The 13,092-nt window shown below is 44.5% G+C and overlaps 1 protein-coding gene across 1 annotated transcript; it reads right to left on the bottom strand.

Annotated features, from left to right (window-relative positions):
- Positions 1-448: 448 nt before the first annotated feature.
- On the bottom strand, positions 449-7,027 carry TRIM72 (tripartite motif containing 72). The gene is made up of 8 exons (XM_063430817.1): positions 7,003-7,027; positions 6,631-6,679; positions 4,008-4,404; positions 2,982-3,077; positions 2,535-2,765; positions 2,406-2,428; positions 1,897-2,015; positions 449-1,366 (listed from the first exon to the last, which is right to left on the bottom strand). The coding sequence occupies exons 3-8, from the start codon at positions 4,401-4,403 to the stop codon at positions 807-809; spliced, it is 1,425 nt and encodes a 474-aa protein (XP_063286887.1). The 5' UTR covers position 4,404; positions 6,631-6,679; positions 7,003-7,027; the 3' UTR covers positions 449-806.
- Positions 7,028-13,092: the final 6,065 nt, after the last annotated feature.

Below are 13,092 nucleotides of genomic sequence, written 5' to 3'. Positions count from 1 at the left end.
GGCTAACTGTGGCACTGTCTAATAAATGCCACACCGTGCCACGAATAGCCATGGCTGCCCTGGAGTGTCACTTTGTAACCCCTGACCACAAATGGGACACCTGCTAGTAATGTGTTTTACATTTTTTTTGCCATTTTCCCATTGATTATCCCAGGAATTCTGTCTATACCGGTTCCTAAAATAACAGGGTACAAAGCAGAGAAAGCTGGGATCAGACACCGTAAAATATCAGATATCAATATCAACAAATTTCAGGGAACATACAGATCGCCCGCATCCAGAGGGCCAGGTCATTCTAAATCTATGGTAGAAGAAACTTTCCCCTCAGTTCCAGTGTTATTTAGGGAAGCCAGCATGTTGTATGTAATATATGGAATATGTGGTGATATTTTATGGTAAGACCTGGATCAATCACAGAGAATAGAGACCCTTCAAAACTGACTACAATACAGCATTTAACTTCATTTATTGCAAACAAATTGTGATGAGAAAATACATTTATTGTTGGATAAGGTTTACCATTGACAATGTGCATGGTGCTCTATACAATGTTGCTAAGTTCCTACAAACTGTGGTGCCTACAACTTTGCATAGGGACGCAGCGAATGGCACCCATTCAAGTCCTTTTATTAATAAAGGGTTACATATTAGACTTTGTGAAGAGCAAGCGATTCTTCAGAACATAAAGCAGGTCAGGTAAGTAATTTATTTTTTGACTCCTTAATTTTTCATTGTTAAAAAATCCCAAAACATTCCAACCTCTCCTTGACAAACCCCAATTCCTAAGGCCATTAATGCTTATTTGATTAAGACTGAGGTGCAAAAATCTTTAACGGCTGGGCATTTTTCCCCTTGTCGTGCCAGCAGACATCGAAGAACGGATAGAGTCGGCCAGAAAATCTTTCGTGAAAGGTGTACATCAGTTTCACATTGTCTTCGTCATCTGAATCAAAGAAAGACACCACACCATCAGAGAAACTAAGGTAGATCCCAATCTTCTCTGGCCGGCCATCCACACGGAGAACCCGTGGCTCCTTTTGTTCGGCATGAGCTTCGTAGACTTTCCCTTCCTTGCAGCTCACAATCCAGAAGCCGTTTGAAGGACTTGCATGAAGTTTTCCTTTGCGATTTGCTGTCTCAGAAATTAGGCCCAGTGACCACCTTGGTTTATCTTCCACCAGGACCTCCCAGTAGTGTTCTCCATCAGTGAAGCTTTCTTTGGACACTAGGCAGTTGCCTTTGTCAAATCGAGTTGGCTCATCAGATACTACCTGTTTGTGCTCGGAGCACTCTACTGATTTTCCATCTGCAGAAATGACTAGGTTCTGTTGAGCTGCTTCTGAGTCGAATGTGAGGTTTTCGAGCCCTGGAACAATTAGGTAAGTTACAAAAAGAGAGTAAGATGAATGAGCTGGGGATGACTACACAAATGTTGGCCCTGGCCAACTTCAGGAGACAAAGAGCCATATTGCTTGAGCAAACTATCTGGGGTATATTTTATAGACATCTCTAAATGAAAATGATATTGTCTCGTAAAATGTTCTACACATAATAGAGCTTTGTGTATTCATTTCTCTATTTTTTACTGAGTGACAGATAACTCTAGAATTGTGTCTAAGGGTATCTGAGATTTAAAAAGAAGAACTGCCATAAAAATGCTAGGGAAAGGAACTATAAATAGTGAACAAATATATGTTTTGGTAATTTTTTCCCATGCAGCTCCATACACAGGATTGGTTGAATTTGCTACATAGGATTTTGAAATGGTGGTAGACAAAAGTTGGATTTAGTATGTAATCCATGTACATCCACCTCAAACCTTTCATTCTAACTCTTTCACTCTCACACTCATACCCTCTACCATCCTTACACTCACCCTCTAAAACTCATGCTAACCTGGTAGCAGTGCTCTGAACATTTTCCTCCAGACCTGGAACTTGAACTCGTCGGAAATGATGGGGAGCTGGATGTCGAGACGCCCAGGAGGGGGAGATTCAGACAAGATTTTGCCCAATCTATTAATAAAAGCAATAGAGATATAAAGCTGTAAACTTCGTCGAACTTGGCGTATGAATCACATGTGAATGTGAAGGTTAGTAGGCATTCTATCTAGAAGGATCTGCACGGAGTGAGACATGAAATAGAAGGGTCCATGCAGGGATAGCAAGGCAGAAAGATGGTGTGAAGATCTTGCTCTGACTATTATAAAAAGCAACAAAGATGTAAAACTGGAACCTTGGTAGAACCTGGAGTATTCAGCTGATACCTATGTGTACATGGAGTTTGTGTTCTATACAGGAGCTCTACAGATGGTGGGACAGGATATGGAAGGGTCTGTGCAGAGATAGTAGAATTATACAGTGGAGATGGACCAGAGAGATTAAGAAAACAAAAAGGTATTTTACCTGGATCCAACAACGCTTATTTTCTGGGGGAAATAAAAAAGTGGTGTAAGTTTTTTTGACAAGAAAACATAGGGGTTTCCATTGATTTGTATAGTTACATGAGACCATCAAGTTCTAGGTAAATCTCACCCTGAGGAACTCTGTTTGTTCTTGTTCTTCCACATCTTTCAGAACTCCTTCCATCTGCTGGAGTTGCTCCAGATAATGCGCCATGGTCTTCCTCTCACCCACCAGAGCAGCAGTCGCCGACTTTTCTGCTTTATCTGCCTCCCGAGCCAGTGACTTTTCCATCACATCGAGGTAGGACCTCATTATGTTCAGCTGTTCTCTCACGCTGATCTTAAACCGGGACACAGTATCCTGTGGAGAGAGGATGGAGTGGATGTGGATATAGAATTTGAGATATTTTTGGGATATTTTGAAAGGAAATTAGCAGGGTTTAAGAATATGAAAATGTAGATATTACCCATCTGATTTTGGTCACAGCAAGGTACCAGAACATGACATGGGGTTAAATCTGGTGGAATAGAATGGAATAGAATGTGGGAACTTCTTAAAATGTGGTTTCACACTGACCTGCACCTCAGCCACCTGTCTGTCCAGCAAGGCCACTGTCTTCTCCTTTTTTAGCCGTGCCTCCTGTAGGAGAACTTGCTGTTGCGGCAGTTGCCTCTAGAGGGAAGGAGAGAGTAAAAAATATTAACCAATGTCCGTCAATGCTAATGTAACTATGTAATGGGTTTATGTGAAGTAAATGAGGGGATATTGATGTAATTGGATACATTTGCTTTCTGTACAGTTGTATTGCATCACAAAGGCTAACACCTGGCTAATGTGGATTTCTATAATCTGGAGTAATAAAGATGTACTACATCAAACCTTACAATACATGGACCACAATTATATTTAACCCTTTAAGGACACATGCCATGTGTGACATGTCATGATTCCCTTTTATTCCAGAAGTTTGGTCCTTAAGGGGTTAAACCCTTACGTGTTAAACCCTTAATGTGTTAAACCCTTAGTGGGTTTAGTTGTACTGATCTGTTTTATAACAGTGTGTTGAGCTATGTTGTGTAATATTGGGTTGTGTCAAGTTCTATGTATGAGTTTTGTTGAAGTGGAAGTGTCAGTTGTGGAGTGTTGTATAATGCAGAGTTGTGATGTACTGGGTTGTATTGTTAATGTCGGGTTATGTTGAGCCGGCTTGTATAATGTTGGGTTGTGTTGACCTTTTCTATATAACGCAGGGCTGTGTTTATTGTATTGTATAATATAGGGATGTGTTAAACTGTATCATACAGGTTGTGTTTAACTGTATTGTATAATACAGAGTTGTGTTGAAGTTACTGTGCTGTATCATGTAAAGTTGTGTTGAACGGTATTGTATATTATGGGCTTGTGTTGCATTGTTTTTAACAATACAGGATTGTGTTGAACAATATTGTATAATATAGGGTTGTGTTGTGCTGTATTGTAGGATAAGGTGTTGTATTACGTTGTGTTGCATTTTATAACACATTTAGAACCAGATGTGTTGTTTTGTATCTGGCAACGCAGACTTGTGTTGAGTAATGTGTAATGGTGTAAGCAGAATTCTACCTTCATCTTGCTGTAGGCCTCGGAAGCTGTGATAATATTGTGACCCTTGTGCTTGCCAAGTGATGCACACACGCCACAGATGAGCTCCTTGTCCTGTTCACAGAAAACACTCAATGGGTCCAAATGTTCGAGGCAGTGGCCTTGAGGGACCTTCTTGAAACTTTCCACCAGATGCTCCAGCTGACGGTTGATATGAAGGGTCTCAGGTCGAGAAGGAGCCTGGCATGTTGGGCACAGTGTAGATCCATTTTCACCCTGGTTCTTAGTGGCCCCAGTCAAGCAGCTTTGGCAGAAGGTATGACCACATTCAGGGGTGATAGGGGATCGGAAGAGTTCAAGGCATAGTTGGCACGTAAGATCCTTTTGCATACCCTGCATCAACTGAGGCTTCGACATTCTGAAAGACACACAGAAACTTACTGAAGACATCAAAGACATTTGATGAACTTCACTCTAGATCACAAAACCTACCAGAGTGTCACAATTTACCAGCCAGGAATATCTACTAGCATGTCACTAATTAGCAGCCAGTGATATCTACCAGAATGTCACAATTTACCAGCCAGGGATATCTACCAGAGTGTCACAATTTACCAGCCAGGGATATCTACCAGAGTGTCACAATTTTTCTGCAGTCGGTCAGTTAGTTGTAAAGGTCTAGGTGTTTTGCTCAGGTAGAGGATGGACAGTTAGCGTGTTCTTACGAGTTTTATTTTGAAAGGTATGACTTATTGCGTGTGTGTTTGTGTGTTTATTGTTGTTTTTTTCTGTATATCTACACAAGTTCTATTCTAAGGCTTCACGTGGTGATTTCTCGACATTTACAATGTTGCCCCGGAATTTCTCTTTTTTCGATAGATATTATTTATTCGTTATCATGAGGTTTTTCTAAAACCTTTCCATAAATGGTAAATACTACATTATATTTTCCCTGAGATGGAAAATAAGACAACCTGTACAATATTGACTTCTATATAAACGGCTATAATACATTGTGACGAATTTATTAACTAATCACTGACTTATTGAAATCAGAATTACAAAATAAAGGTTGGATTAGCCGAGCTGTGATTATAGTCTAGTTGGAGGATATCGCCATTTACTTTTGATTTCACTATAATTTGTTGTTTAGTGAATGAGGCCCTCTGTGTATCGCTAGCCTAGGTTTCCGCAAAGCATGCCCTGCTGTATATCAGACGTACCATGGGAGAGTTTCAGTTACTTTAATTAGAATATCAGAAAAGACCTCGGAGTTCCGGGGACAACGTTACTGAAAGGAAAAGCTACAGGGAAGGAGGCTGATGAGCTCGGCACTGGATATTCAAAGATTTACGGATGAAGGGGATCTTGTTCAGAGTGAATGGTCAGATTCTCAGGGTGAATGGACAGATTCTCAGGGTGAATGGACAGATTCTCAGGGTGAATGGACAGATTCTCAGGGTGAATGGTCAGTATCACAGAGTGAATGGACAGATTCTCTGGGTGAATGGACAGATTTACAGAGTGAATGGACAGATTCTCTGGGTGAATGGACAGATTTACAGAGTGAATGGACAGATTCTCAAATGGTCAGATTCTCAGAGTGAATGGACAGATTCTCATGGTGAATGGTCAGATTCTCAGGGTGAATGGACATATTCTCATGGTGAATGGACAGATTCTCAAATGGTCAGATTCTCAGGGTGAATGGACAGATTCTCAGGGTGAATGGTCAGATTCTCAGGGTGAATGGACAGATTCTCAGAGTGAATGCGCAGATTTACAGAGTGAATGCGCAGTCTCTGTTAAAATGGCATATTAAAGACAAAAGGGAATTGGGGGCGGACCCGAAACATGCATTTTGCAGGAGTGGTACTGCTGTAGGGATCACAAGTTATACAATATACAGATTAAAGGACAGCACAGCATAAAATACATTTGTATATCTTATACGGCTACATAAATAGCCTCTCAGCAAACAAACATGGGGATTCAGTTCCATCATATGGTCATATTGTGTTAAGCCCCCCAATTCTTCACAGCACATTTTTATGTGTGCACGTTTCCTTAAAATGGCATTTAATCAGTGTGACTAAGTTAATCCGGAGGGGAATCGGGGGGGGGGATTTTAGCAGTATATTAATGTTGGTCAGATTCTGATGGGAATTGTGGGGATCCTAAGAGTAGAGGGGCAGATCTGAGGATAATTGGGAGGGGGGGGGGTGTGTCCTAAGAACAGAAGGGCAGATTCTGAGGGTAATTGTTGGGATCCTAAGAGTAGAGGGGCAGATCTGAGGATAATTGGGGGGTGTCCTAAGAACAGAAGGGCAGATTCTGAGGGTAATTGTTGGGATCCTAAGAGTAGAGGGGCAGATCTGAGGATAATTGAAGGGGGGGAGGGGTGTCCTAAGAACAGAAGGGCAGATTCTGAGGGTAATTGGGGGGATCCTAAGAGTAGAGTTGCAGATTTTAAGTTTACATTAATGCATGGTTAATGGTCAATCACAGATAATTGGGTCATTGTATACGGGTAGTAAGTGATCCTCGCATATCAGGCTGAGGATTTGTCACTGAGAGATGAGAGAGGTACAAACAGCACAGTTCAAGGTCACACTAAAATCACAGCCTGTTATCAGCAAGTTACCTGCTTGGAGTCAGGGTCTCTCTGCAAAGATATTACCAGGAACAGCAGTCTGCTGGCAGACAAGAGAGTGTGTTAAGGGGGGGGGGGGGGGATACAGACAGAGCAGAGACATAGAGAGACACAGAGAGGTAATGAGAGAGTGAGCAAAGACAGAGAGAGAATGAGAGAGCAAGCAGAGACAGAGAGAGACAGAGAGGGAATGTGAGAGCAAGTAGAGACAGAGGGAGATAGAGAGACATGGAAATTGAATGAGAGAGTGAGTAGAGACAGGGAGACAGACAGAGAGGTAATGAGAGAGCGAGCCAGGACACAGAGAGGGAAAAGAGACAGACAGAGCTGGAGTAGGGGAGATAGAGACAGAGTGTGACTGACCTGTCGAAGTACACAGTAGATCTGTGTGTCCAGAAGGAGGACTGTGAGTGCCAGCTCATCCCCCACTCACTGGCTCAGTTATTTGTGACTCACTGCTCGGCCCTGGAACAGCTGAGGGTACAGGAACGTGTGGAATGACAGCTGTCACTTTTCATGTCTCAGTGCAGACACGCGCATGTGTTACAATGTGTCTGTGCAGTCTGTGTGCATGTTATAATACATATATACAGAGCCGCCATTGGTACCGCACATATTTATTCAAATCGAGCTGTGCATTGAGATTGTCACTGGAGCCATACTTTAATTTTCTGTTAGATAACTATATCCAGTTTCAATGCTCATGTTACAGAAAAGGAGATTAAATAAAAAATGACTCCATCCCAGGCAATACGGATACATATAAATCCTCCTGCATGTCTGTCTGTACGGGCTTCTAAATTTGTCCTTCCAGTCAGTGATTTCTGTCTCTGCATTAATGTGTGTCTACAGGGAGGGGGTAGCTGAAGAATTTTCTCGTTCCCCCACCAAGATTTTTCTTTTGCAAAAATATTTCTTTTCTTTTGATGAATTTCTGCTTGTTTGGTAATTGGAGCAGACATCTCTACCCTGGATCCTATATCCTGCCGAATTACAGAGAACGCTGTACCCTGGATCCTATTTCCTGCCGAATGACGGAGAACGCTGTACCCTGGATCCTATATCCTGCTGAATTACAGAGAATGCTGTACCCTGGATCCTATATCCTGCCGAATGACGGAGAACGCTGTACCCTGGATCCTATATCCTGCTGAATTACAGAGAATGCTGTACCCTGGATCCTATTTCCTGCCGAATGACAGAGAATGCTGTACCCTGGATCCTATATCCTGCCGAATTACAGAGAATGCTGTACCCTGGATCCTATATCTTGCCGAATTACAGAGAATGCTGTACCCTGGATCCTCGATCCTGACGAATGACAGAAAATGCTGTACCCTGGATCCTACATCCTGCCGAATGACGGAGAATGCTGTACACTGGATCCTATAGCCTTCCGAATTACGTAGAATGCTGTACCCTGGATCCTACATCCTGCTGAATTACAGAGAATGCTGTACCCTGGATCCTATTTCCTGCCAAATGACGGAGAATGCTGTACCCTGGATCCTACATCCTGCCGAATTACAGAGAATGCTGTACCCTGGATCCTATATCTTGCCGAATGACAGAGAATGCTGGATCCTATATCCTGGATCCTATATCCTGCTGAATTACAGAGAATGCTGTAGCCTGGATCCTATATCCTGCTGAATGACAGAGAATGCTATACCCTGGATCCTACATCCTGCAGAATAACGGAAAATGCTGTACCCTGGATCCTACATCCTGCCAAATGATGGCGAAAGCTGTACCCTGGATCCTATATCCTGCCGAATGACGGAGAATGCTGTACCCTGGATCCTATATCCTGCCGAATGACGGAAAATGCTGTGCCCTGAATCCTAAATCCTGCCGAATGACGGAGAATGCTGTACCTTGGATCCTATATCCTGCCGAATGACGGAGAATGCTGTACCCTGGATCCTATATCCTGCCGAATGACGGAGAATGCTGTACCCTGGATCCTACATGCTGCCGAATGATGGAGAACGCTGTACCCTGGATCCTATATCCTGCCAAATGACGGAGAACGCTGTACCCTGGATCCTATATCCTGCCGAATGATGGCGAATGCTGTACCCTGGATCCTATATCCTGCCGAATGACGGAGAATGCTGTACCCTAGATCCTATATCCTGCCGAATAACGCAGAATGCTGTACCCTGGATCCTATATCCTGCCGAATGACGCAGAATGCTTTACCCTGGATCCTATATCCTGCCGAATGACGGAGAATGCTGTACCCTGGATCCTATATCCTGACGAATGACAGAGAATTCTGTACTCTGGATCCTACAGCCTGCAGAATTTATTTATTTATTTATTTATTTATAAAATATTTTACCAGGAAAGATACATTGAGATTTCTCTCGTTTTCAAGTATGTCCTGGGTCCACAAATCATTGCATTGTTACAGTTAGTGTACAATAAAATACAAAATTAATATACAATATATACAACATTTAACATAGAACATGTAGGAAATATATAATCAACCATGACAGGTACATTCTGTTTTGAGGTATGTAGAGAAGGATCTCTTAAAGGACTTTAAACTTAGGGAAGATTTTAATTTGTGCGGGAGGTCGTTCCACAAATGCGGTGCTCTGTAGGAGAAGGAGGATCGGGCTGCTTTCTTTTTATATTGAGGTAGACTAAGTAAAGTGTTGGTACTGGATCGGAGGTTGTAGGAAGTGGGAACAGCCGGGGAAAGCATTGCGTTCAGGTAGGGTGGGAGTTTCCCAGAAAAGCTCTTAAACACAAGGCTGGAAAGATGAAGGGTGCGTCTGGATTCCAGCGACAGCCAGTTTAGTTCTTTTAGCATGTCACAATGGTGGGTCCTGTAATTACATTGTAGCACAAATCGGCAGAACGAGTTATACAATGTGTTGAGTTTATTAATGTGGGATTGCGATGCAGATGCATATACTACATCCCCATAATCAATGATTGGCATCAGCATTTGCTGTACAATCTTTTCCTTTACTGAAGGGCTTAGGCAGGACTTGTTTCTGTACAGGGCTCCTAGTTTTGGATAAAGTTTAGATGCAAGCTTTTCTATGTGCAGGCCAAAAGATAGATTGGGGTCTAACATCATACCCAAGTATTTGAAAGAGTGGACTGCGGTCAGTGTGCCATTTGAAATTGTTTTGATGGATAGGTGAGAATTGTGTAATTTGTGTAATTTAGGTACTGTTCCAAAGATCATTGTGACAGTTTTGTCAGTGTTTAGGAACAGTTTGTTTTTTGCGATCCACTTTTCTACCTCTGTAAACTGGTCTTGGAGCACAGCCTCAAGCTGCGGTAGATCGGAATAGCTCGCATAGATTACCGTGTCATCTGCGTACATGTGTACATTTGAGGATTTGCAGACATTAGGCAGATCATTTATAAATAATGAAAATAGTAGGGGGCCGAGAATGGAACCTTGGGGAACACCACACGTGACTGGGAGAGGGAGGGAGTCGCTGTCAGAAATGGACACATATTGCGAGCGTTCCGATACATACGATCGAAACCAGTTTAGCGAATGATCACCAATACCTGAGTTTTTGAGTTTGTGCAGTAGAATGTCGTGGTCTACTGTGTCAAAGGCCTTAGCAAAATCAAGGAAAATAGCTCCAGTTAGGTCTCCTTGTTCCATGCCAGTTTGGATGTCATTGCAAACTTTTAAGAGGGCAGTTGTAGTTGAGTGATTCTGGCGAAAGCCCGATTGATCAGGGGTCAGATAGTTTGATTGTTGGTAATACTCACATAGTTGCGTATGGACACATTTTTCTAAGATTTTTGACAATACCGGGAGCAATGATATTGGGCGATAGTTAGAAACCAAAGTAGTTACCACTCATCCCCCTACTGGACTCATCCACGGGTCACAGCTGCATCTCCCAAGGAGCCCTCCGTAGTATACAGACATCACTTAAGAACCTCAGACTGGTGGACTGCTGGCGCGCAATGCACCCAGCAGACAGGGAATATACCCACTACTCCGTGATACATAAGCGCTACGCGAGGATTGACTATATCTTTCTCCAGCAGGAACACCTCGACGCCATCCAAAAAGTAGACATTGATTCAGCAAGCTGGTCGGATCATGGACCTGTGACCCTCCAATTGGACTCCCCCAGAGTGCGCCCGTCCACATGGGCGTGGAGGCTGCAGGACTCTCTGCTTTTAGACCCTGCGGTGAAGGAACAGATCGCTGAGGAACTTACATCCTATTTTACATTAAACGCCACAGACGAACTGCCCGCGACGACTATATGGGAAGCTCACAAAAGTGTACTCAGAGGCACGTTGATGCACTTGGCCTCCAAAAAGAAAAGGGAATCTCGAGCACATGTGACAGAATTACTTACACGCATAAATGCCCTCGAACTACAACACAAACGCTCCCACCTTGAAGAGACATATAAGGAACTCCTGGAAGCCCGAAGATCACTGCATACCCACATAACTAATCGTTATTACGGTTCCTTACAACGCTCGAAGGCCTTCTTTTACCAACACGCCAACAAGGGGGGGAGGCTGCTGGCCAAAATGCTAAAGGGACCCCAGTGCGTGACCCAGGTCCATAAACTACGACTACCAGACGGCACAACCACACAATTCCCGGATAAAATAGCCTCCGAATTTCGCTCATTCTACGCCTCGCTGTACAACACCCCTGGACCGACACTCCCGGATGCAATAACACACAGATTAGACAACATAAAGGACTACATCGCGTCGCACGTGGGGACACGGCTGCAGCAAGGGGAGGCAGAGATGTTAGACGCACCGATCACAGGAGCAGAAGTGGCGGGAGCGATTAAGGCTGCCAAGACGGGCCGTGCACCAGGCCCAGATGGCTTCACTTTAGACTACTATAAGAAATTCCGATCCATATTGCTCCCGAACCTCACCAACGCGTTCAACGCCCTGATAAACGGTGCCCAGTTTCATCACGAGTCCCTGGCAGCGACTATAACAGTCCTCCCGAAACCGGGGAAGGACCCCGAACAATGCAGCAGCTACAGACCAATCTCACTGTTGAATGTAGATGTGAAGCTTTTTACCAAAATCCTGTCCACCAGGATTGGGGGTATACTCCCAACACTGGTCCACGCAGACCAGACGGGGTTCATCCCAGGAAGGGAAGCAAGGGACAGCACCCTTAGAGTACAGTCCATCCACCACCTGGCGACAAGGTCGAACGACAAACTCCTACTATTGTCCACGGATGCGGAGAAGGCGTTCGACCGGGTCGACTGGACGTTCCTTATGACCACACTTCGAGAAATGGGCTTTGGTGAAAACATGCTGAAATGGATCGATGCGCTATACCGCTGCCCCAACGCGAAGGTGAAAGTGAACGGGGCACTCACCGAATCCTTCCAGATTCATAACGGGACGAGACAGGGATGCCCACTCTCTCCCATGCTCTTCGCCCTAGCTCTTGAACCGTTCCTAGAGGCAGTGCGCAACTCAGACGACGTCCCGGGCTTCAAAAACGGCGTTACAGCACACAAGGTAGCTGCATACGCAGATGACCTCCTATTTTTTATCACAGAACCGGAAGCGACGATGCCCCGCCTAGTTGCCATGCTCACAGCCTACGGGGAGGTCTCAGGATTCAAACTGAACATGAACAAATGCGAAGTACTCAACATTAACACACCGCCTACCCAGGTAAGCGCGCTGAAACAACAGTTCCCATTCCGATGGTGCACAAACCGCATGCGATACCTAGGCATAACACTGACCAGAGACTTAGGCGACATGTACCGGACGAATTATGTACCGCTGATGCAACGAATACAAAAGGATCTGAAGGCATGGGCATACCCCCACATATCATGGTTCGGGCGGATTGCAATACTAAAGATGAATATTTTACCGAGGCTACTATACCTATACCAGACAATCCCGCAAGCCCTACCGACAGCGTATTTTACATCACTCCGATCTGCGATGGGGAAGTTCGTTTGGAACGGGAAACAGGCACGGCTCCGACATGAGACCTTATGCTTGCCCCGAGCGCGGGGGGGGCTGGCGCTCCCTGACCTCCGCAAATACCATCACGCGACAGTCCTCCAACGTGTACTGGAGTGGCATTCCCAACCGGCACACAAACAATGGGTCGACCTAGACAAGGCCCACATAGGCCCCTCCTTCCTGACATCCATCTGGAACTCAAGGAGGCTGCCAAGAGCGACTCTGGAACCGACCTCCACTGTAGCACAGACACTGAAAACGTGGGATACCATCAGGAGAGCACCGCATGTGTCTCCAACGCCGAGCCCGATGACTCAGATCCAACATAATCCTCTGATAGGAGGGGGTCTGCCGACGACGGCTCTGTCCTTCCTGGGAGAGGGAGAATCATTCCCCATACACAGAGTACTGAACAACGCAGGCATAATCCCCCTGAGGGAACTATTAGAGGGCAACCAGCCCACCAGCCTCCAA

The sequence above is a fragment of the Pelobates fuscus genome, chromosome 8 (assembly GCF_036172605.1).
Source record: "Pelobates fuscus isolate aPelFus1 chromosome 8, aPelFus1.pri, whole genome shotgun sequence".
NCBI classification, from domain to species: domain Eukaryota; kingdom Metazoa; phylum Chordata; class Amphibia; order Anura; family Pelobatidae; genus Pelobates; species Pelobates fuscus.
The sequence above is the reverse complement of the archived record's forward strand: the minus strand, read 5'-3'. Positions and strand labels throughout refer to the sequence as shown.